This window comes from Trichoderma citrinoviride (genome assembly GCF_003025115.1).
Source record: "Trichoderma citrinoviride strain TUCIM 6016 unplaced genomic scaffold BBK36scaffold_8, whole genome shotgun sequence".
In the NCBI taxonomy this organism is placed as follows: Eukaryota; Fungi; Ascomycota; class Sordariomycetes; order Hypocreales; family Hypocreaceae; genus Trichoderma; species Trichoderma citrinoviride.
The window spans coordinates 1,340,377-1,363,862 of record NW_020194716.1 but is presented as its reverse complement, the minus strand read 5'-3'; the positions used below and the strand labels follow the sequence as shown (position 1 = coordinate 1,363,862).

General features: G+C 54.2%; 9 protein-coding genes and 1 non-coding gene across 10 annotated transcripts; 6 read left to right on the top strand and 4 right to left on the bottom strand.

The window, feature by feature from the left end:
- Positions 1-503: 503 nt before the first annotated feature.
- Positions 504-3,176, top strand: BBK36DRAFT_1203213 (hypothetical protein; the record flags this gene model as incomplete). The annotated part of the gene is made up of 4 exons (XM_024897258.1): positions 504-1,133; positions 1,192-2,247; positions 2,303-2,756; positions 2,830-3,176. The coding sequence occupies 4 exons, from the start codon at positions 504-506 to the stop codon at positions 3,174-3,176; spliced, it is 2,487 nt and encodes an 828-aa protein (XP_024749267.1).
- Positions 3,177-3,565: 389 nt separating this feature from the next.
- Positions 3,566-7,475, bottom strand: BBK36DRAFT_1203212 (hypothetical protein; the record flags this gene model as incomplete). The annotated part of the gene is made up of 7 exons (XM_024897257.1): positions 3,566-3,595; positions 3,667-5,931; positions 6,007-6,153; positions 6,219-6,329; positions 6,390-6,436; positions 6,510-6,686; positions 6,755-7,475. 7 exons carry the CDS (start codon positions 7,473-7,475, stop codon positions 3,566-3,568), a joined length of 3,498 nt encoding a protein of 1,165 aa, XP_024749266.1.
- A 2,148-nt stretch (positions 7,476-9,623) lies between these two features.
- On the top strand, positions 9,624-10,965 carry BBK36DRAFT_1133378 (NAD(P)H-dependent D-xylose reductase xyl1; the record flags this gene model as incomplete). The annotated part of the gene is made up of 3 exons (XM_024892085.1): positions 9,624-9,768; positions 10,040-10,830; positions 10,930-10,965. The coding sequence occupies 3 exons, from the start codon at positions 9,624-9,626 to the stop codon at positions 10,963-10,965; spliced, it is 972 nt and encodes a 323-aa protein (XP_024749265.1).
- Positions 10,966-11,367: 402 nt separating this feature from the next.
- On the bottom strand, positions 11,368-12,640 carry BBK36DRAFT_1160061 (L domain-like protein; the record flags this gene model as incomplete). Its single annotated transcript, XM_024894259.1, has 3 exons — positions 11,368-11,384; positions 11,441-12,319; positions 12,397-12,640. 3 exons carry the CDS (start codon positions 12,638-12,640, stop codon positions 11,368-11,370), a joined length of 1,140 nt encoding a protein of 379 aa, XP_024749264.1.
- A 610-nt stretch (positions 12,641-13,250) lies between these two features.
- BBK36DRAFT_1203207 (hypothetical protein) lies at positions 13,251-14,502 on the top strand (the record flags this gene model as incomplete). The annotated part of the gene is made up of 2 exons (XM_024897256.1): positions 13,251-13,722; positions 13,775-14,502. 2 exons carry the CDS (start codon positions 13,251-13,253, stop codon positions 14,500-14,502), a joined length of 1,200 nt encoding a protein of 399 aa, XP_024749263.1.
- A 1,067-nt stretch (positions 14,503-15,569) lies between these two features.
- Positions 15,570-16,538, top strand: BBK36DRAFT_1203204 (hypothetical protein; the record flags this gene model as incomplete). Its single annotated transcript, XM_024897255.1, has 3 exons — positions 15,570-15,727; positions 15,829-16,241; positions 16,303-16,538. The coding sequence occupies exons 1-3, from the start codon at positions 15,576-15,578 to the stop codon at positions 16,536-16,538; spliced, it is 801 nt and encodes a 266-aa protein (XP_024749262.1). The 5' UTR covers positions 15,570-15,575.
- A 940-nt stretch (positions 16,539-17,478) lies between these two features.
- Positions 17,479-19,137, bottom strand: BBK36DRAFT_1120894 (hypothetical protein; the record flags this gene model as incomplete). The annotated part of the gene is made up of 6 exons (XM_024890756.1): positions 17,479-17,562; positions 17,659-18,073; positions 18,127-18,188; positions 18,242-18,467; positions 18,517-18,809; positions 18,862-19,137. The coding sequence occupies 6 exons, from the start codon at positions 19,135-19,137 to the stop codon at positions 17,479-17,481; spliced, it is 1,356 nt and encodes a 451-aa protein (XP_024749261.1).
- Positions 19,138-19,585: 448 nt separating this feature from the next.
- On the top strand, positions 19,586-21,089 carry BBK36DRAFT_1135592 (ribosomal protein L18ae). Its single transcript, XM_024892699.1, has 6 exons — positions 19,586-19,622; positions 19,679-20,237; positions 20,302-20,478; positions 20,538-20,849; positions 20,907-20,933; positions 21,070-21,089. The coding sequence occupies exons 2-4, from the start codon at positions 20,043-20,045 to the stop codon at positions 20,694-20,696; spliced, it is 531 nt and encodes a 176-aa protein (XP_024749260.1). The 5' UTR covers positions 19,586-19,622; positions 19,679-20,042; the 3' UTR covers positions 20,697-20,849; positions 20,907-20,933; positions 21,070-21,089.
- A 285-nt stretch (positions 21,090-21,374) lies between these two features.
- BBK36DRAFT_1169621 (acyl-CoA N-acyltransferase) lies at positions 21,375-22,298 on the top strand (the record flags this gene model as incomplete). The annotated part of the gene is made up of 2 exons (XM_024895340.1): positions 21,375-21,378; positions 21,613-22,298. 2 exons carry the CDS (start codon positions 21,375-21,377, stop codon positions 22,296-22,298), a joined length of 690 nt encoding a protein of 229 aa, XP_024749259.1.
- A 779-nt stretch (positions 22,299-23,077) lies between these two features.
- Positions 23,078-23,172, bottom strand: BBK36DRAFT_t103. The gene has a single exon. It is a non-coding gene; the product is annotated as a tRNA-Phe (tRNA).
- Between the last annotated feature and the right edge of the window lie 314 nt (positions 23,173-23,486).

Here is a 23,486-nt window from a genome sequence, read left to right as displayed (position 1 = left end):
CGCCTCAATGTTCCATCGACCACATGCAGCCATCAATAGAAATCGGCATTTCCCCAGACTTCTCGGCCGCTCCCCACAGTGTGGAGTCACGTGTGGCTGCTCTGCTCTGGGGCGGTGCCGTCATTGCTCCGTTTCGGGACTTGCTGGATTTCTGGGCCTCGGGACAGCTGCGGCTTCACCTTCACATGTCCGATGTCATCCACAGCCACGCAACTTGCCCTCTTCCACATCATTCCGCAATAATACAAAGGCATCAGTATCACAGATTTGTTGCGCCTGCTGATGGCCGTTTCTTCCGCGGTCACTTGGCCGAACCCGCGATTGATTTGACGCATCCTGCTCCTTGACACCACCTTACGTTACCTTACAACCATCGCACGATCCATACCACTACACGCGCAGGCGCTCGGCTTCATGACCCTCGACTCGATCTAGACGGGACTTGCGACGCCTGGGGTGTGCGAGAAGTGCGTCCCGCGTCCGCACCGGCTCATACATAAACAATGGCAGCGCAGTCAAACCTGCGCAGAACGGCAGCCGAGGATGCGCTGGCCGAGTTCCTGGAGAAATGGACGAGCATCCTGGGCAGGCGGCTGCGCTCCACGTCGCGAACCACCCGCACCCTCGCCACCCTCTCGCTCGCCATGTCCATCATCCTGGGCGCCGAGGGAGGCAGGCGGTGGTGGAAGAAGAGGCGGCATGAGCACGAGCAGGGGCGCAAGCTGGTGCGCACCAATTCGTGGCTGCACAACAAGGACGGCTCGCGAACAATCTATGTGCCCTACAAGGATGGCACTTCCAAGGTCGTCATCAACACCACGAAGCCGCTGACCTTTGAGGCGCATAGGCGGCTGTTTCTGAACCCGCCGAGGGTGTCTGGGCTTGGCGATGGCACTGTCCCGTCCGCGCAGACGAAGCCTGGCTTGAACTTGGCGTTTCTGCATCAGTTCCTTAGTCTTATGAGCATCATGATTCCGCGGTGGTCGAGCAAGGAGGCTGGTTTGCTCATCAGCCATAGCGTCTTTCTGATGTTGCGGACATACTTGTCTCTGGTGGTGGCTCGTCTTGACGGTGAGCTTGTCCGAGACCTTGTTGCCGGCCATGGAAAGGCCTTCCTCTGGGGCATAGTAAAGGTACGTTTTTACTCCCTCTGTTGGACAGCGACTTCTTCCTTACTGATATGTTTCTTAGTGGTGTGGGCTGGGCACATTTGCCTCTTATACGAATGCCATGATCAAGTTTCTCGAGTCCAAGGTATCGATTGCCTTCCGAACACGGCTGACTCGATATATCCACGACATCTACTTGAACGAGAATCTCAACTACTACAAGCTGTCTAATTTAGACGGAGGCGTGGGCCAAGGAGCTGATCAGTTCATCACCCAAGATCTAACGCTGTTTTGCGCCTCGGCCGCCAATCTCTATTCCTCTCTTGGCAAGCCATTTGTCGACATTTGCGTCTTCAGCTTCCAGCTTTACCGGTCTCTGGGCCCAATAGCCTGGGTTGGTCTGATGAGCAACTACTTCCTGACGGCGAGCATCCTGCGGAAGCTGTCCCCGCCGTTCGGCAAGCTGAAGGCGGTTGAGGGCCGGAAAGAAGGAGACTTCCGTAGTCTGCATGCCCGCTTGATTGCCAATGCCGAAGAAGTAGCCTTCTATGGCGGTGCGGAGATGGAGAAGACGTTCCTCAACAAGGAGTACAAGTCGCTCAAGAGCTGGATGGAGGGCATCTACATGCTAAAGATCCGCTACAATATCCTGGAAGACTTTATCCTCAAGTATAGCTGGAGTGCTTACGGTTATCTGCTTGCCTCCTTGCCTGTCTTCCTGCCGGCCTGGGGTGGTGTTGGCGGTGCGGCTGAGATGAGCGAGGGCAGCGAGAAGGGCAGCAGAGAGCGCAACCGCATGAAGAGCTTCATCACGAACAAGCGGCTGATGCTTTCGCTGGCCGACGCTGGTGGACGCATGATGTACTCTATCAAGGACCTGGCTGAGTTGGCTGGCTACACCAGTCGCGTCTATACGCTCATCTCGACTCTTCACCGGGTTCATGCCAACGCCTACTATCTTCGAAGCGGGCAGAGCGAGCTCTACTCCTTGTCTGATGTTCAGGGAACGATTCAGAAGGGCTTCGACGGTGTTCGCTTTGAGCAGGTGCCGGTCGTTGCCCCTGGTCTCTGGCCCCAGGGTGGAGAAGAGCTGATAGAGTCTTTGGACATGATTGTCCGGAGGGGCGAGCATCTCTTGGTATGTACAACCTGGCTTTCAGATGACTGGACCATAGCTAACAACTTGTTCTTAGATCTCTGGGCCCAACGGCGTTGGCAAGAGTGCCATTTCCAGGATACTGGCTGGCCTTTGGCCCGTCTACCGAGGCCTGGTCAGTCGACCGAAGAACATTGGCGAAGACGGCATCATGTTTCTGCCTCAGCGGCCGTACCTGAGCCCCGGCACCCTTCGAGATCAGGTCATTTATCCGGATGGCCACCTGGATATGCGGGAAAAGCGCAAGTCTGAGCACGACCTGCAGAAGATACTTGAGGCGGCTCGCCTTGGCTACCTGCCTGATCGCGAAGGGGGCTGGGACACGCGCAAGGAGTGGAAGGACGTGCTCAGTGGAGGTGAGAAGCAGAGGATGCAGTTTGCACGTCTCTTGTACCATGAGCCGCAGTATGCGATCATCGACGAGGGCACGAGTGCTGTCTCGAGTGACGTGGAGGGTTTGTTGTACGAAACCTGCAAGGAAAGGGGCATCAGTGAGTATCCCCCCTGCATGTGTGAGCTTTTATAAATAAAGTTGAGACTCGGATCTAACGATGCCCTCCATAGCACTGATTACCATTTCGACGCGAGCTTCCCTCAAGAAATACCACACCTTCAACCTCCAGCTAGGCGTCGGCGACCAGGGCGACGGCTGGGAATTTGAGCGCATCGGGACGGAGCGCGAGAAGATGCAGGTGGAGAAGGAGGTGCAGGAGCTGCGCGAGCGGCTGTCGCAGGTGGACGAGCTGAAGAGGAGGCGGGACGAGATTGAGAGGGAGCTGGCGGCGGTGTGGACGGACAAGGGCGAGATGCTGGAGGCGCCGTCTTTTTCGTACACGAGCAGCAGCGGCGTCGATGTCGATGTCGATGGCGTTCAGGATCAGGATGAGGCTGTGGAGACGGCCGAGGCGTGAGATAGAAGGACACAGATCATTACAAGCGTTTCCGTTTGCTGCAATTGAGATCGGAGGGAAGGGGTGGGGTGGGAAGGGTTGTAAGTTTAGGTGTCTGTGAGGATATTTGCATGGATGATCGATGTGACGATGTTTTGCTTGGTCACTTTACCGTTGTTATTATACCTTGGTCTCCTGAATCTATACAACTTGTTTATCATTTTACTCGTTGGAGCCAAGGATGAAAGCATGCAAAAACTAGCGTAGCTTGATGACTTGCGAGTGTGTATGTGACAAAGGGATGCAAGTCATGAGCAATTCGTAGCAAAATAAGGGAGTATAGGGGTTCTATAGGTTGACAACATTTATATGAAATGGAAGAATGTCTATAAGTACGGCGTGGTCTGCCATCACTCTATCCTGATATGCCCTCTATATAACTGCAAATTCACGACATATATCAAGACTTACCTGGCGATACTCACCACCAAACCCTTTCCCCCATACCTACTTCTCCTGCATTCCCTCCTCCCCCCTGGGCCTGATCGTCCCCCCACCAAACCCTCTCGCTCCTCGCCGCATCGCCTCTCTCCCTGGGCGCAGCAGCACTCGCCTCACCCTCATCCATAACCTCGTCCTCATCCCCGCCACGCTGCTCTCCCTCGTCCACGTCCATCACGCTACTACCCGTCCCCCCAAGCTCAGGCGTGCTCTCCACCTGAACCGCAGCAACGGCACTACTCCCCGCGCCGCCACGAGGCGAGGGCGTCCTCCTGAACTTGTTCCGCAGCCGGTCCAGGCGGAAGAACGTGGCCAGCCTCTTGCGCGTGCTCCTCGACTTCTTCGTCGCCGCCCGGCCTCTGCTGTCCGTCTCCGGCACGGCCAGAGAGACGGTGGAGCCGGGATGGTGCTGTATGTGCTCGAGATACGTCCCGGCACGAGATGGAGGAGCGTCGGTCACGGCGATTGTCGGGTTAGTGGGCGTGTTGGCAAAGGTCCTGGTCAGGGTGCCGTCGGGGCTCTGGTCCGTTGCCGTCTCCACGAGCTGGACGGGCAGCATCCCCATGGTCGCGGTCGACGAGGCCGACGCCGCGTCGAAGCGGACTCGTCGCTGCTTCTTGCGCCGCTGGGTGCTGGTTGTGCTCTCCGAGTCTTCTTCTTCGGCGGCAGCATCCTCTGCGCTGCGCTTCTTTGTCGACGTCGCCACCGTTGTGGCTCCGGGCCTCATGGGGAACTCCTTACTTGAGGAGCCTTGTCCTTGGGCAACGGGTGGTGGTGGGCCCGGCTGCACCATCGTCGCCCCGGGCCTCATTGGAAACTCCTCGCCTGAAGACCCTTCGCCTGATGGTATCTCCTGGGCCACCGTCGCCGTCGCCCGCATGGGAAACTCCTCGCTTGATGAGCCTTGTTGGGCAACAGGTGGCCGCCCCAGTTGTACTGCTGTCGCCCGCATGGGAAATTCTTCTGCCGACGAACCTTCGCCAGCAGGCGGCCTCGCTTGAGCCACCGCCGCATTCGCTCTCATCGGGAACTCCTCGCCGGAAGAGCCTTCGGCGACGGCGTGCGGTGGCGCCTGTGCAATTGCTGCCCCCGGCCTCATGGGAAAGTCCTCGCTTGAGGGGCCTTTAGCAGCAGGTGGTCGCCTTAGCTGCTGTGGTCGCCTTAGCTGCTGTGGTCGCCTTAGCTGCTGTGGTCTCCTTGGCTGCTGTGGTCGCCCCAGCTGCTGTACCAGCATCGCGCCCGGCAGGATGGGAAACTCTTCTCCTGATGGACCTACATCAGGGGGCGGCCGCCTCAGCGGTAGCGTTGCCGCCGTCGGTCGCATGAAGAAATCCGGCATCGAAGAAGAATTCTCAGCGGCGGGCGGCCGTCCCAACTGCGCCGTCGTCGCCCCCGGCCTCATGGGAAACTCCTCGCCTGACGAGTCCTCCGCAGCAGGACGCCCAAACATGGGCGCAGACGGGCGCATCGGGTGCTCCGACGCGCCTTGGGCAAAAGGGATTCTCAGCTGTACAGCCGTCGCTGCGCCCGGCCGCATCGGAAACTCTTCACTTGAAGAACCTTCGGCGGCGGCAGGTCGTCCTAGCAGTGGTGCGGTGGAAGCAAGATCCGACATTCTCATGTCCGCTGGAACGGCTGTTGAGAGCTCTCCTCCACTGAAAGGATAGGGAGCTCCTCGTGCGAGACTTTCGGGCGGGCCTGCGTCCCCAGAAGAGGACATGAGTGGTGATCGCCGGCTTTTGAGGCGCAGAGCGGCTACATGCGTGATGAGGGGATTGCCAGTCTCTTCGTAACCCGTCGCTGTATTGGGGTTTGTCGCGGACCCCTGAGGAGGAGGAGGAGGAGGAGGAGGGGGCACAGGGGGAGGAGGTGCCTGTGGCCCAAGGCCCTGAGCAGCAGCCGCTGCGAAGCCGTCATCGTCTTCATACGGAGCCACATTCTGTGTGTCGTCCTGCTGGTCAGGATACCGGCTCGGCCTCTGCATCGTCCAGAACAGATCCCAGAACTGGCGTGTCGTCTCATCGGGCTCCTCGGGAAAGCCGCGCTGCTTGCGCTCGGCGATCTTTTGGAGGAGATAGGTGAGCGGCGGGCGGTCCTCTGGCTTCTCGTACTGGCACTGGAGGATCAGGGAGCGGAGCTCGAACTCGATCCATGCGTGGCCAGCCCGGCACATGCGCCAGCCGTACGTTTCGCCGTCGGCTCTCCAGTCGTCGGGCCTGAAGCGCATGGTGGTCATGGGGTGGGCTACCCAGAGCTTGGTGATGACTGCTTCCATCTGGACGAAATGAAGACTGATTAGCTAGCTGAAAGAACACAAGGAGAGATGAGAAAGAGGAAGAGGGTAACTTACAATCTTGCCGATCATAAAGAGGTTCGTCCAAGTGCCATATCGTCCGGCAATTACATTCTTATCAGGGCCAAACGTGTCGCCGACAAATCTCGTCCATGGCCCGGGGTGGGCGGGATCGAATGTGTCCCATTCCCTAGCAATGGTTTCCTGCGACCCGAATGAGCGAGTCATTTCTCAAGCATTGCGGTCATGTAAAGAAGCAGAAGGCTTACCGGGGGAATGCGATTGCTCTTCGGAACTCGTCTCAACCTCCAGTATTCCGACTCTGGCCAAAATGCCCAGTTTTCCCTCATCTTGTGGCTGAACTCACCGAAATCGTGAAGCTAATCGCCGCTTGTGTATTAGTCGACGGTGTTCACGGATCCGGGATGTTTCGTACGTACCTTGAAGATGGGATGATGTCCGTGCTGCTCATCCTCAGCAATGAGAACTATCAGTCGTATGTTAGCCGAGCAATTCAACCCATATCGGAGCTGTTCAAGAATGTCGAGTCTTTTACATACCGTTTTGCTCTTCAATGTCAAAGTGAACATCGTGGCTATCGATCAGAGTACTAATCCTGTGAAGCTCAGCAATATTGTCAGGGTCATCCAACGACTCGAGAATCTTGTCGAGGCCATCGTGGCCCCATCGCCGAACCGCGTCTGGCTGCAGCGCCACAGATACAGCTCCCTTTACCACTGTATATAGAAAACAAGTCAGCTCATGGCTTCATAGACAAAGAAGGACCTATATGGCAAAAACCCACGGCACTCCCAAATCTCCCAGAGAATCTTGTTCGAGAACACAATGTTAAAGTGCGACGCCCTGCTCAGCAAGTCATACATGCTCCCGCGATCAGCATACTCCAGCACAAGAACCTCCAACTCGGAAGGGAGGAATCTCGCTCCACGGCCGACCATGTGTCCCCTGTTCATCCTCTGTCGAACACCGTCAGCCATGGCCTGCAAGTCCAGCGCCTGAGTAACATGCGAAGCGCCCGCGTAGCGCAGATGCCACTGCAGCTCGCTGTAAAAGTCCGAGTTGGACCGCACGGGGATCTTGATGACGGCCTTGACGCTGCTGCCGTCCTCGAAGATTGCGTTCCAGAGCGTGGCCATGCCGAAGCCGCCCTCGCCCAGGACCTTGACCCACTCGAGCCGGAAGCCGTCCCAGTCGAGCATCTCGATGAAGTGGCCGACGTGCTCCGGCTGCGTCCACGCCGCGTCGTCGCCGTTGCCGGAGCTCGAGGACGGGGGGAGGCCGAAGAGGCATTCGTACATCTCATGCTGGGGCCTGTTCCGCGGGTGGTAGGGGACTCGGATGCGCTGCACGTCCAGCTCCGTGACGCGGCTGGTGTTGTGGAGGGTGACGTGCTTGTCGCCGCGGACGAGGGCGGCCTGGATGGTCAAGAGGTTGCGGATTTCTGTTGCCGGGGTCTGCTCGACGTCCTTGCGGTGCACGACGAGGTTGGGTAGGGGGCGCGTCATGATGGCTGTGATGGGAAGCGTTGTGTTGTTGCGATTGTGATTTCATTTCTCTCTACTCTGAGCTGTATCTACGTTGGTGTCTATGATATTTATGTGAGTTGGATCGAGACTGAAGATGGTAAACCAAGACGATACTCTCAAAGGGAGGCTCAACAGAGAAGCGTGCTCGTGTTCATCCTGAACATGTCTTGTCGAAACCTGAACATTCGCATCTCAAACCCCGAATTAGAATTGTCGTCAACTCGGCCACGATGAATCTTTTGTTGTTGTTCCATTGACATTCCGCGCGTCCCTCAAACAAGGAGCTCCTCTTCTTCTCTCGCCTCCCCTCTCCTTGTTTCCGGCTCAAAGAGAAGAGCGAAACCCCGCCATTGAACAACCCCTCAAAGAGGAAAATTGGATAGTAATCCTATGTACAAGCCACCGCAAATAGATTCCCGGCAGTCTCCACCAACGGGGTTCTGATGAAGAAAGCGTCGTCACCATAAGCAGGGAGAAAAAAAGAAAAAAAAAAAAAAAGGACGAGGACTTTAGGGAGAAGAGAAAGAGGGCACAAAAAAAAGAGGCGTGAACGGAGAGGATCGTTGCAAATACCCGCCGTATCAACACCACAGCCCAGAACCAACGACAATGTCAGCACCGCTTATCGCTCGCCACAAAGTCCTTGTCAATCAATTTCTGAGTCAAGTCATCAAGAGCAAACAAACATCTCACGTCAAAACTCCGCGATTTGTCCGGAGAGGTACCGATACTAAACGGAATCTCATGACATACAATTCACAAAAGGTACTCGTACGAAGCAATTCGGACAAAGTCTCCCTGCATTCGAGTTTGTCGTCGCAAAGTCTCGGTGGAGGAGCAGCAGAACCACAACAAGAGCGGCAGCCAACCGGACAAATTAGCCGCACTCTGGGTCCCCTTGCGGAGTCTCTTCCAGCGACGGCCGGCAATTCAGGCTAAATAGAAGGCAGCCCCCCCACAAGCCTGATCAACCGGAGGGATTATCGAAGACGGGTTTTCTTTTCGAGAAGAGCCAAGGTGAGGGAATCTGGTTGCCGAGAGCGATATCACGGCTCAGATCATGTCCCTTTTTGCCCCCATTTCCGTTCAAGATCCACAATGACATGTTTTCTGGTGTCCTTCTCTCTTCGTGTTGGTGATATGGGAAACAGATGAGGCCTTTGTTGGTAACCCGTGTAATATGTATGAAGCCATCACCGGACAGTAAGACGGGTTCCATAAGAGATAAGCGCGGTATTCGAGACGTTGCCCGTGGCTTCACAACCTGCGCAAGACTTCCCAGTCTGCCACTTCGTCATCGTCATCGTCATCCGGGCCCTCAGAGGTGCATAGAGCCGCCGTCACGCTTAAACGCACTAATAGGAGGTCAGAGCGAAGAAGCCCTTCCCTGGGCCTTGACAGCACAGCTCTGCTAGTTCATGTAAGTCTCCAGTTCTTTGCAACTCGCTCTACTGTAGGAACATTGGCATCCGATGCTGCCCCCCCACCTCATGTGAACGCCTTGAGACGCGAACCCCAAGCCATAGTTCTACTATACGGGCCGGTTATTAGATCTGCTAGCTTGGCTACCCGCCCTCCTGCATATCGGCGGCAAAAAGGAAGAACCAAGGCTGGTCCTTGTCGTGGGTACCGACGGATCATTATGGGCTGGAGGAGCCTCTTCTCTGTACTGGACTCTACATTACGTTGGCTTCTGGCTGGGAACTTTGATATCTAGACTCGTCCATCCATCCATCCATCCCACGGGGTCCCAGCTGACCCTCAAACCTGGCAGGCTAAGCCAAATAATCACTCCGTAACCAAACAAGAAAGACTCCGCTTAGTACATTTAGTCGCGAAGGAGAAAGATACGGAAATCCCCCCTACAGCAAAGGCAAGGCTGCCGAGAATACCAAGAGGCGTGCGGCATCCCATTTCCCGGCCATGAGGCCCCGAGCAAGCCTCCTCTCGTGTGGAGTTCGAGCGCTGTGCATAAATAAGGCCCGGACGCCTTCCTCCTCCTTCCGCTGCTCTTCCTCTTCCTCCTCCTCCTCCTCCTCTCCCTTCTTCTACTCCTTCCTGTCCGTCCCATCATCTCACCCTCGCCCACGCTGCTTCTCGTCGTCGACAACACAACAGACAGGCACGATGGCGTCTCCCACGATCAAGCTCAACAGCGGATATGACATGCCCCAGGTGGGCTTTGGCCTCTGGAAGGTCGACAACGCCGTGTGCGCGGATACCGTGTACAACGCCATCAAGGCCGGATACCGTCTGTTTGACGGTGCTTGTGGTGAGTATATTTGCACTCTTTCAGCACCGTTTCCGGAATAAGAAGAGAGAAAAAAAAAAGGCAGAAAGCGTTCTTCTGCTCTTCTCTTGTCTGCCCCTCGTCGAAGCTCTCTTCTCACAGGGGCCTTTGTCTCTTCTGCCCCTCCCCCGCTCTCACCCCTCCCCCTGTTCCATCAGAAAGGGGGGGAGGGGTGTGTGTCCATTCAACACCAAAAAACAACACAACACAGTATCAAGTACCATCGCTAACGCTTCGCCTTGTCACAACCCAGACTATGGCAACGAAAAGGAGTGCGGCGAGGGCGTCGCCCGCGCCATCAAGGACGGCCTCGTGAAGCGCGAGGACCTCTTCATCGTGTCCAAGCTGTGGCAGACGTTCCACGACGAGGACAAGGTCGAGCCCATCACGCGCCGCCAGCTGGCCGACTGGCAGATCGACTACTTCGACCTCTTCCTCATCCACTTCCCCGCCGCCCTCGAGTACGTCGACCCCAGCGTGCGCTACCCGCCCGGCTGGTTCTACGACGGCAAGAGCGAGGTCCGCTGGAGCAAGACGACGCTGCAGCAGACCTGGGGCGCCATGGAGAAGCTCGTCGACAAGGGGCTCGCCCGCAGCATCGGCGTGTCCAACTACCAGGCCCAGTCCGTCTACGACGCGCTCATCTACGCCCGCATCAAGCCCGCCACGCTCCAGATCGAGCACCACCCGTACCTCCAGCAGCCCGACCTCGTCAGCCTCGCCCAGACCGAGGGCATCGTCGTCACCGCCTACTCCTCCTTTGGCCCTACGGGCTTCATGGAGCTCGACATGCCGCGCGCCAAGAGCGTCGCGCCCCTCATGGACAGCCCCGTCATCAAGGCCGTCGCCGACAAGCACAAGCGCACGCCCGCCCAGGTCCTGCTGCGGTGGGCCACGCAGCGCGGCATCGCCGTCATCCCCAAGACGTCTCGCCCCGAGGTCATGGCCCAGAACCTCGACTCGACCAGCTTCGACCTCGACAGCGAGGACCTGGCCAAGATTGCCGACATGGACTTGAACATTCGGTTCAACAAGCCCACCAACGTGAGTTCTTTTCTTCTTTTGCCTCCTTGTTCGGCTGTTCAACTCTGTCGTTCCTTGTTGCATTTGTTCGTTGCCTTGCTGACAGTCTTTTGTTCGCAGTACTTCTCTGCCAACAAGCTCTACCTCTTTGGCTAAATCAGGAAATGTTCCAATAAACAAGAAAAGAAATAGAATGAAAAAAGAAATTCCAACATCTCTGTGCTTGTCAACCTCCCATCGCGATGTCATTGTTCTTTGTCCACGGAATAGAAATTGAGCGGTCAGTCTCTCTGTTATAGAATACAGATAGCGAATATTCCAGACTACGGAAACAGACACAACCCTTGTTTCCCCCTTTACACGCTTCCTTTCCGGCGGGAAGATAGCAGATTTTGAACAAAGATAAATCATAGCGCAAGCGCTTGCATTGTTCAAAGTGAACGATGCGCATCGCATGTAAGTCAATTGACGCCGTAATATTTCCTCCAGAGAGAGGCCGTCCCGCCATCGTATGCCCCAAATTGAACACCACAGTATTACCTGCCAACCATAATCTCTCTATACTCTCACAAATGCTGAAGATGGTTAGTCTAAAGTTCCCGCCTGCGTTATATCGGAATGGAAAACTCACTAGCATCAATCTGCTTGACCTGTGGCAGTGCCAGCCGAACCTTGTTCCTGTACAAAGCAGGGCCGCGAAGCTGAAGAGGGTTTCCCTCGAAATACACCGTTGTCAACTCTTCTTTGTCCTTGAGCTCCTTCTCCACCTCGGCAAAGTCACTAAGTTGGTTGTAACTGGCCCACAACTCCTCGAGGTCCTTGAGGGGACCGACACCCTTGAGGCTGCTGATCTGATTGTTGGATATCTCCAGAATCTTGAGGCTGGTATTGTTCTCAATGCCTTCCAAAGACTCGAGGGCGTTGTGAGCAATGTAGAGTTCTTCCAGTTGAGGAACCTCCTTGAGAGGGGACAAGTCTCGGATACGGTTGGATTGGATACTCAGAAGGCGCAACTTGGGCAGCCCGCCGAGCCCCGTCAGCTCCGTAATCTTGTTCTTCGCCAACCACAGCTCCTCCAGGTTCTTGAGGCTGTCAAGGTTCTGAATCTCTCGGATGCGGTTTGAGCCGAGCTCCAGTGACTTGAGCTTGTCAAGGCCTTCCAGTCCCTCGATCTTGCTGATCTTATTAGCGACCAAGAATATCTCCTTCAGGTTCTTCAGATGGTTAATGTGCTTGATGTGCTTGATCTTGTTGAAGCTGAGGTCGAGGCTTGTGAGCTTCGTCAGGTTGTCTAGGCCTCGGATATGTGAAATGAGGTTGTCGTATAGATCGAGCTCCTCCAGCGTGCCGGCGAGGCTATCGAGGCTTTCGATATCTTGGATGAGGTTCTGCCGGAGACAGATGCGAGCCACGTTCTTGAACCGCTCCAGCCGCAGGGCGGAAAGTGACGAGACGCGCGAGTGGGAGCACATGATTTCTTCCGCTTCGGAATCCTCGCTATCGAGCAGATCTGTATGAAGTTCGTACGTCAGCTCTCTTCTGCTCCCTCTCAAGGCATCGGAGCCGTCGGCTTTGTCATTGTCTTACTCTCGTCTGCTCGAATCTCCTCGCCTTGCAGCACATTGCTGTCATCTGAGTACTCCGGATCTGACAAGGCCTCGGGGTTGCTCATGAGCGCGGACTTGGGCATGCGCAGCTTGCCATCCCAGCCCTTGCTGTCTCTCAGCGACGGGCTCGGCTCGCCATCAATGCGAGGCGACGGCCGGTCATCAACGATGTCGATGTGAGCAGTGCTCTCGCCCTCCTTATCTTTCTCGGGCTGCACCTCCATGGTCGGACTGCCAATTACAGCAGAAGGAAGCTCGGGGGGGCAAGATGTTCGCGGCAGGATCGGTAGCTGTCTAGCTTCTGAGGGTCGAGCAGGTTATGTCGTCGCAGTTGTGTGCTTGTGGAACGCTGTATCACCGTATACCAGGTGTGTAGTGTGTAGACGGAGAGACGAGTGGTGTGGAATGGCTGCCTGCGAAGAATCGATGTATGTCCATGTACCTAACCTTAAATACGTCAACGGGCATTTAAGCTTCAAGGCCTGCGAGCCTGATGGATCAGGTAGTGGCAGTTTTTTCCAGTGACGAGATACAGCCTAAGCCCACTAAAAGCATCCACCAAACCCAGCAAATGCATTGGCGGCTTTAGCCTGACGAGGGACGGGAACCTGAACCTTGGAACCGCATCATTATTCCCGTCCTTACGGAACAAGGTCACAGCACCACAACCTATCTCGTACCAGTCAGCCAGATTGACGGCTGGGCACGTTGTTGTTGGTTTTGGCTGCAAAGGCTACAATTCTTCCACAGCTCAGCCTCTTTGGAAAGCCGTGGTCGAGCATGTTGTGAATGGCCAGCCAAGGCGTTTCTCCCACAGTCCTGGGTTCTGCAGTAATGCGCCTCTCACCCTCATTGCCTGCGCACCTCAGACGGCGGGTTATACATGTCACAGCAAGGCAATACCGAACAGCTACGCCATGGGCATACCAATGGCGGAACTGCGTCGTCCAGCATGGGTCCAGACGCGGGCGAGGCATCGCGAAGAGGCAATTCCATGTTGGCAAAGTGTTGATGCCGCCCGCCATCTTCACCGGTCTCTTCCTCGCCCTCTGGTGCTACAAGTGCATCATGCTCGTCTTGTTCCAGAACGCCATCATTTACAACCCCTTCCTCCCGCCAAATGCTCGGAGCATGCAGATATCCGAGTTTGCTCGCCAGTGTGGTGGCGTCGAATGGCGCGAGGAGAGGATCAAGTCCTTGGATGGCACAGAAATTGCGCTGTGTATAAGTGAGATGTCGTGTGGAAAAGAGAGTGCTGGCTCCTCAAAACCACCAAAGACGCCAGTCTACATTTTGTACTTTCAAGGTTTGCCGCCCTCTGCCATTGCAAATCATCAGCCGGCTGAGTCGTGGTCCAGGAAATGCTTCGTCTCTTCCCCCTCGACTGCCAGACATTTCTGGTGTCCTGCGCCAGCTCAAGGCAGCGACCGAGGGACAGGTTCACTACACCACGGTATGTCTCAGCTACAGAGGGTATTGGACATCCCACGATCGTCCTTCTGAAAAGGGCATCGACTTGGACTCCGAGGCGGCACTTCGATGGATTACAAGGCTCCATCGTGAGAGGCACAAGGAAGCGGAGGCAGCGCCTATCACCATTCTCTGGGGGCAGAGCATCGGATGTGGCTTTGCAACAAACCTAGCAGCCAAGACGCAAGATGGCGACAATCTACCAATCAGTGCCTTGGTGTTGGAAACGCCGTTCACGAATACCCGTGCAATGCTCGAAGCACTCTATCCGCAGAAGTGGCTGCCGTATCGTCACCTCTGGCCGTTTCTGCGCAACCACCTTGACAGCTGGGCAAATTTAGGCGTGATAGCCACCAAAGCCCACAAGCCGGAGGTGTACATAGTCGAGGCGGGCAAAGACGAGCTCGTCCCCTCTGACCACGGCCGCCTTCTCTATCAGCGCTGCAAGGAAGTCCAGCTGTTTGCAGAGCTACACACAGTCAGCGGAGCTCTCCATAACGATGTGATGGTGAGGAGACAAGGCAAACAGGCCATTGCACAATCTATCGTCTCGGCTGTTTCGCGGGCGCGGGAACAGGTGCAACGCCCGTCGGGGCTGGCAAAAGGCAAAACTTGAGCGTGAACACCAGACACCGAATCTTATACTTCGAGACTTGGGCCGATACGTCGCACTACGGCCATGACTTCTCGTCATGGCAAAGTCTGGCCCCAACTAGCTCACCAGAGACCCAGATGCAACGAAGCCTGTAACCTTGCAGACACAATCAAGCCATGATCCACTGGCACCGACGCATGGCCCAAGCGTGAGGCTTGGAAGAAGCCGTTGGGTTGTGAGTCTCTGGCCTCCGTGAGGATCAGATAGGGAGTTCCAAATGTCAGAACAGCTTCTGTCATGGCCGGCATCAAATTGTTCGTGGAATTGGTCGCAATTGGATCCGGGTATCCCAAGGTCCAAATATCTGAAGTTTTCACTATTCGCGAGCCCAAAGATTTTTCGATCCTACAGACTCCATAGCTGTGCTGCACTATCATGCAATCCTGCAGGCTGGAGTCGGGAAACCTTGCACAGCTCCAGGCACCGCACGGCTATCGAGCTGCTGAAACAGGCTGTCTGCTGCTCGCCACACTCCCTGCCGGCCAGGCCCCCCTTAATCCCGTCCTTGTTCGCTCTGACTCGACAGGTTCAACAAGGATCCTTGGTCATCGCGCTGTGAATCCGCCTTGGCCGCCCAGAGATGGTCGATGGTCATACAAGTGCCGCCTAGCATCACGTGCTTTCGCAGACTTTTGGCGTCTCACAGTATCGCACCGTGGGTTTACTGTGCCACATCTGACGCGAGATTTGGCGAGTGGACGCGTTGTGTCATCCCATTATCACCAACCCTGCCTAGACCGCCTCACTAAGGGATTCGGGGGGTGTCCATAGGCAGCCAGCGCCAGTCTTTTGGGCTCGGGCCCCATCTCGTATAAAAGCATGGCATCCACCTCGCTTTATGCGCAGAAAATCAGCATCGTCTCGCTTGGTGCCTTGGAACCGGTTCCTCGCAGCGATCGACTCGCCTTTCTTTCTTGGATGCTTCATGTCTTCGGGCTATGAGCATTCTACGCAGCTCATTGCATCTTTATTGATGGCGACTGTGTTTTTATCTGATTCATTCCTCTTCAATCCTTTTCTTTGACGGGTCCACCATGTTCTCTCAGCGGTATGAGTCCTCCAGCCGGAGCTTTTCCAAGGGCAGCTTCTCCAAGGGTCACAAAGTCTCCAAGTCCAGCTCTTCCTTCAGCAAGGATAGCGGCATCTCGAAGAAACGTCATGAGTCTCGTCATCGAAGAGCAGCCACGTCTTCCTCTGCTGCCCTCGGCGAGGACATCATGATGACCAGGTAACCCGCTCGCCCTCTTGCCTTGCCACCGCCGGATTATAGACTAACATGGCCTTTAGCAGCCTGGGATCTTCCATCGTGACCCTCGTTATCGGTGCCGAACAGCGTCTTTTCGCCGCCCATGAGAACGTCCTCTCCGCGAGCCCCTTCTTCGACAACGCCATGCGAAACCTCTACACCGATCCCGCTGCGAAGAGGATTTCGCTTCCAGATGAGGAACCCGAGATTTTCAGCTCGGTGCTGGAGTTCATGTACAAGGGGGACTACTATCCTCGCCTAGTGCACAACAAACGGCGGGACTCGTGGGAATTAGAACCCACTGTCAGTGACCATGACAAGAGGGCCGCGGAGAGCACAGTGTACCACCATGGTGTTGACGGGGACCTCCTCAAGGACACCGTCATCTACTGTGCTGCCGAGCGATATGGTCTAGGCGAATTGAAGAAGCTGGCTCTACGAAAACAAGGTCTCCGTAAGTTTCCCTTTGACCACTCCTAGTCCCTACTTTCGTCCCCCATCTGACACATTTGCAGAATCAGGCATCCAGTGCAGCACCATCTTGGCCTCAGCCAGATATGCGTACGCCAACACCCCCGAAAACGACTCCAAGCTGCGAGCGCACTACCTGGCCCTTATTATTCGGTCCCGTAGCACCTTCAAGCGAAGCGGCACCATGCAGCTCGAGATGTTCAATGGAGGCACCCCTCTCTTCTTTGACCTTTTTGTGGCGCTGTGCAATCACGTCGATGATATTTCGTCTGCGCAGTAGGTTTTTCCTTATTGTTTCTTTGATTGTATTCCCCCCTTTTCCTGCTGATTGCTGTGGGATTTACGATTGAGAAGAATCATCTCACCATCTACTCGCCACATGCAATCTCTTTGTTTCTTATGTCACCCACCAAAGACGATACCAACTCAGATCATGGAAAAAAATAAGCAACCCAAAAGGACTGATGGGTTATGTGATTCTTTACCTCTCCCATGGCTATTCCCAATATTATGTCTTGTATCAATATCTCTCAATCCCCCCCCCCCTTCCTTGGCCAGCAAGTGTTGCGGCTTGTTTGTTGCATCTCTTTTGTCGGTCCTTGGAGAATTATGGTGCTATCCGAATTTACGATGATTTGGTCTTTATGAAGGAGGGATTATATAGTTTTTACTCCAGATTGAACCGAAGATGAAGTCGCAAGGCTGGCTCGTATCACTGTATGACTCGAAGGTTCCCGAATTCGTAGCATTTGTCTGGATTTACCCGGAGTTTGCGAACCACTGCAAGGTGTTGTGATAAGGCCCTTTATCCGCGACTCACTCATGGAGGACGCATAGGGCACAATACAACCGCCCTGAGATGGGTGTACTCGGAAACGGATCCTTGGACTTTTGGGCAAATGACTCATTCTTTCAAGCCGAAAAGTAAGCGTAGTAGCAGTGGAGGCATGCATATGGATGGGCTGTACGCGGCCACCCATTTTCTGAAGTGCTGGAATGCAATGGCAAATTTGGCCAGAGGCATTCTGCGTCTTATGCCAGGACATCTTCGCTAGCTAATATTCGATGTACGCCACAGTGATCAGGGGTTCAACAGTCCTAACAAGTCATGCCAGTCATGCAACCTTGGCCTGTGCCTTCCAAACGGTCTTTTGAACAAGGCACCCTGGTGCTCGTATGGGGAACATGGAGAATTAAGTGGTTCGTCAGAGGGTCCTCTTTCAGACGCCAGTACCCGGGAATGCGCCTTTCTTGGATAACACCACGATGCCTCGTTCGCGGGCAATGTAGCCTTTCATCAAATCCTATGTCAATATTAGTACTCGAGCGTTGATGAATGCACAGTCAGGTGATGGAAGAATAGCCTCTTGAAGTGAATAAGATGAGACCCATGAACATACCTTGTATATCATGTTCGCCAGCAAGCATTCAACTTCATCCGGGTCAACCATCTCTCCCCCGCTGCTCATAGAGATGGCCGCGTGAAATTCTGTGACGGGCACTCGCGTACGGCGCACTGGCGTAGTTTCGCCCTCTTTGAGCTCGTCGAACCCTCCGGCGATGAAGACCTTGCGCAGCAGATTCCGCAAGGCAATGTCGCGACCACGCTCGAGCGTCAAGTAAATGCGTCTCTTCACGAATTCATCTTCATTCTCCTGCAATGCAAGGTCAAAGGCGTGAAGGTCGCCCTTTTTAATGCATTGGGCTAGAGGGAGGAAGAGTTTTTGTAGGCGTGGGAACGGCTCCAAGAGTGCCTTTGTGGGCAATACGTGGGTTGTGAGAAGACGGCAGGGGATGAGGTAGGTAAGGATCCGTCTACATGGAATTAGCATTGCAATGAGATGGAGGGATAAAAGGGTCAAACGCACTCCAGGTTTGGCTTGGCATCTTTCTGGCAAAGTTCCCAGGCTTCGACAAGATGCTTCTCGGCCTATGGGTACCATTGGTTAGGCTGGGATCATCAAGAATAAGCATTCTCCTTACCTCGACATAGTTCTCCTCGAGGAAGAATAGGACACCTTCGTAAAACTTGAAGGTGACTCGCTGCGACTTTGGAAACGCGGAAAGTGGCGGCATATCTCCTCTGTAGGCGCTCAAGGTCTTCAAGATAGTCCGTGAGAGAGAGGCCGAGTTCAGCTTAAAGTATGTCTTGAACAGCAGGTTGATGATGAAGTAGATGCCCCATTTTCTAGACTCTTCTAATGGCGCCCTAGACTTGATGTCAGCGTTACCCAAGAAATCCGAGATGGGCAACAAACCTGTCGTTGAGACATAGGGTGAATATCCTCTTCAGGTGCTGCTCACAATCTCTCAACTGGCCTTGCTTTTCCGTCTCTGGGTCAAAGTCATCCTGCATCAGCGAGGCTCCCCCCGAGTTGTCGCCAAGGTTGCGGCTACGCTCTGTATCGGATTTGATGGCGAATAATCTCAGGTATTTGCCAACCATATATAGGCAGGGGATCGTCCATGCTTCAAAGCCAAAGTTGTTGTAACCTCGGATCAGCACCGATGTCAATTCCTTCCATGATTCATAGACCTTGGTCCACGTTGACTGTCCGAATATTAGCACATCAGCCGCATATCAATCATGAGCACGCATTTACCTTGCCGTCCTCTCCCGCAACAATGTCCCCGACAGCATTCCAATATGCGGCATACACCTCCACCCAGCCTTTGATCTCCTCGTGGTCCAAACTCCTAGAATTTGACTTGATCAAATGCTTGATGTCGCCTTTGATGCTGTGCGCATTGCTGCTCTTCCAAATTGACCTGAGCCGCTGGGGGTTGTCTTCTGGGGAAACTGGTGAGAGTGTTGCCGCGAGCAGATATCCATTCTGCTCAGCATGGGCTTTCGCAAAGCCCTTGAATAGCTCGTTCATAGCGACGAGATGCTGGTTCGACGTCAGGCTTGGTCGGTAGTACCTATGCGAACGGCGTCCAGCTCAAGTCGAGTGAGAGTAGCGAATGAAGCTTTCAATGGAGGTTTATTCCACGTTGAATCGGGACAAGGATGCGGCGACGTTTGTTGATATCACCCAAGCCTCTTTCCGTAAGGTACCACAGAAGAAGCTCCTACGCCATGTCACCCACTGCATCTCAGTAATGCCGTCAAGGTACGTACCCTTTAGCTCTCTTTTGAGGATGAGGTAAGCAGGAGCAGCCTGTGACTTGACACGTGATTCTGTCCGGAAATCTCGTGGGGCTGCGGATCTGGCCAGCAACCAATCGCTGTGGAGGTTAAAGCCCTGCGCCGAGTTTGGTGCTCAACCCTCCCCACTCACCCGCACACAAAAATTATCGCTGCATCACCTCTAACTTGACAATCTTCAAATTTCGCGATTTGTCGAGGACAAGCACAGTCACAGTGAGTCGCCAGGACATTTCACCTCAGGAGATTGTACATACTAACGATAATTCCAGATGGGTAAGAATCTTCTCCATAACCAGTTCACAATTTCGAGAATGCGCGTTGTCGGGGAGGACTTGGGAGCCGTCGACTTTCGTTACAAAATCAACAACCGACCGCCATCTTCGGAGATGAAATCTCGAAATCAGACACTCGATTGGATCTCGATAGCACATTGCTTCGGAGAGGCAGGGCTGGGCTCGACATCGATCATACGACATTCATGAAGAGCAAGGAACATGACTCTGGATGACCTGTTGAAGCCGAGACGAAAAAAAGTTTTCGACGACAATAAACAATTTGGCACGAGACTACCGACAACGCGCATTCGACGGAACTCATCCATCAAAACTTTCTATCACCTTGGATACTAACAGAATGCCACCAGGTCGCCTTCAAGAGTACGAGGTCATCGGGCGCCACCTGCCCACCGAGGCCAACCCTACCCCGGCCATGTACCGGATGACCATCTTCGCCCCTAACGAGACTGTCGCCAAGTCCCGTTACTGGTACTTCTTGCGTGGTCTCAAGAAGGTCAAGAAGGCCACCGGTGAGATCGTCAGCATCAAGGCGGTACGTGGACTCCGACTTCAATTTTCCGTTAAGAAAAAGGCGACTGACGGAAGGAAAATTCTAGATCCACGAGAAGCACCCCGAGAAGGTCAAGAACTTCGGCATCTGGCTGCGATACGACTCTCGCTCCGGCACTCACAACATGTACAAGGAGTACAGAGAGCTGACCAGGACCGATGCTGTCGAGTCCCTGTACTCCGACATGGCCGCCCGCCACCGTGCTCGTTTCAGGTCCATCCACGTATGTTGAACAAGACGTCGATAGAAGAGGCGCGAGCTCTGTTGCTGACAATCTGCCAGATCCTCCGTGTTGTTGAGATCGAGAAGACTGCCGACATCAAGCGCCCCTACATCAAGCAGCTGGTTACCAAGAACCTCAAGTTCCCTCTCCCCCACCGCATCACCAAGACCAGCACCCAGAAGCTGTTCAGCGCGAAGCGACCATCCACTTTCGCTTAAGAATGTTATTGGTTTTGAGGACGGTTGGGCTAGGTTCTGCGGGTGTTTACAACGGATCATGGAAATATCACTGCATTTGCTCGTTTAAGAAGAGCATTGAATGAACCAAAAATTCAGAACACGGTGTAGATTTATGACGCAAGAAAAGTGAATTATTTTAATGCTTTACTCTTCGGCGTCACTTTCGATGGCAGAGAAACACAATGCCTACACGAAAGATGTGAATCGGTGTCAATCTGATAGTTCTACAGGGAAAGGCGAATGGCTTACCAGAAAATCCAGTTGAACGCCTCAACAGCTTCACGAAGCAAGCCAGGAGACCTTTCCATATTACAAGCAAGCATATCACATTTCCTTGTGTCCAATCGCGTTGCTTGAGCCAGTCATTGTCATGCCACCCTGAAAGAAGTATGCTTATTCTCTCTGACAAATGATAGCAGTCCGTTCCTGTAAACCATCGAAAACTGCGCGCCAGTCGTTCCGAATCGGGCTCGCCGACTGGCGCGGAGCCGGCGAAGAAGTTTTCGGCCGACCAACCTGTTTGAGACGTCCCATCTATGATCGGAAGCCCGCCTATACACGGTCCAAAATACTGGTCGGAGTATTCAGATACTCATACGGCACGATACCTATGGAGAATGATGCCGTTCTCAGCTAGCAGTCCGGCTTCAAGCCGGTATGAGTCACGCAATGAGCAAGGCTGAGTATATTGAAAGCAAAAGGGCCACTTGCTTCGGGCATATAAACGAACTCCAGCCCTCATTCATGCACCTTTCTGCATTACAGCACCTCTTCCCATCGAGTGCATCTCAAGGACTTCTAGTCATACAGTTGGCCTTCGCCCGCAGCTTCCAGCGTTTACACAAAGCCACTTTTCACTCGACGCCCTCACGAGAAAACATACTCACAATGGCAGCACAACCCAGCCATCCTCCCACTCCCCTAGAATGGGTCACAGTCAAAACAACCCTCCCCAAAACCCCCTACCCTCCCATGTCCACCCGAGAGCCCATCCGAACAGAACGCCTCATCCTCCGGCCCTACGCCGCCACAGACCTCAACGACTTCCACCTCCTCCGCACACAGCCCGAAGTCATGAAGTGGACAACGCAAGGCAAGCCCGACCCCGACCTGGAGCACACCTCAAAGGTCTTTGCCAACAGGGTACCGGGGAGCGACGCCGGCGAGTCGGCGTACGAGTTCGCCGTCTGCTGGGCCGAGACGGGCGAGATGATTGGCACGGGAGGCTCGCACATGCGCGAGGGCGAGCTCGGCTGGCCGGTCATTGGCTACATGATCCGCTCCGAGTTTTGGGGAAAGGGCCTTGCGACGGAGCTGGTGACGGCGGTGCTCGAGGCGTACTGGGCGCTGCCCCGTGAGGAGGTCGAGATCATGGTGGAGAGGAGCACTATCGAGGGTAGTGAGGACGAGCCGCAGCTGGAGCGGATCACGGCTGTGACGGCGGATTCGAATGGGCCGAGTCAGAATGTGCTGGGGAAGCTGGGCTTCAAGCTTGTGAAGAAGTGGGAGGAGGAGGATCCTAACAATCCTGGCGTGATGGAGCTGCTGTATGGATATGCTCTGCAGACACCGAAGGTGTGAGACAAGTGGGTGAGAGATGACAAACTTGCATATTGCACATTGGAAGCCGAGCGTCTACTTGATCATTTAGCGATTTAGATATGACGTGTAAGGGAATACATTACACGAATAGATGTAAATCAGAATTACATTGTCCTATGTATAAGATTTTCGAACGGGTTGGATGGGGCAAGTGAAGCAATATCTGTTCTGGATATTAAGATGACCAGATACTGATCTCGGCTTGACGGCCGACCAGCCGAACATCGTCAACTAACAGGATGTACACTCCACCTCGTACTCTTACTCCGTAAAGCCTGCCGAGCCAGGGAACTTTCCGTTAGAGTCATCTCGGCTTGACTTGCGGGTCAACTCACGGCTTGACCAAGCGGAATCAGCATATCGGCTTGGCCTCCTCGGCCAACCTGCCGAGCCCGAACCGGGCGCCGACCGCTTGAGAATGAGATTGTGAGGACCCCTCGATAGGCTATAAAAAAAAAAATCTAAATTCGATATGAGGCTTCAACGATACGAGTAGATACCATCCATCCATCGCCTCTGAGATGCCGTGAAGATGATCAGTCGGTCAGTCACTTGAAGCATGCACGATGGCTGTGAGCACAGGAGTTTCACTTATAGATAGATCTCTTGCCAACTTTGTCCCATTAACCAACCTTGGAGATTTCTTCAGGAGGTCCGAATGAAGAAGAGAGAGAAAAAAGCAGAATAAAAGCAAGTTGAAAGACAGGCAAGATAATCAATGTAGTAACATAATCTTGACAAAAAGTTCAAAAATAGAATGCGGCCTGTGTGGATCGAACACACGACCTTCAGATGTCAAGGTGATTGAAGTTGAGGCTTCAGTCTGACGCTCTCCCAGCTGAGCTAAGGCCGCAAGCTAATTGGTTGAATGAACGGCTTGCTAATTCTCTTTGTGAATGGGCTCTGTCGTGCGGTTGGTGCACAAGGAGAATGCATCGACTGAGAACCAAAGGGTGAGCGTTTTGGATCACCTGGCAACGGCATCAAAGACAAATCATCCAGGTGCTTGTCATGTTCCTTCCGTCAAGACTTTGTTCTTTGCATCACAGGAGCAATTCACTTGTACGCATCCCACATTGCGCTGATGCCTTGCATTGGAAAACCGCGACTTCTTAGCTATTGTCTTCGGCGAAAGAGATGAGCCCGACTCAAATGCCCCCCTCTTAC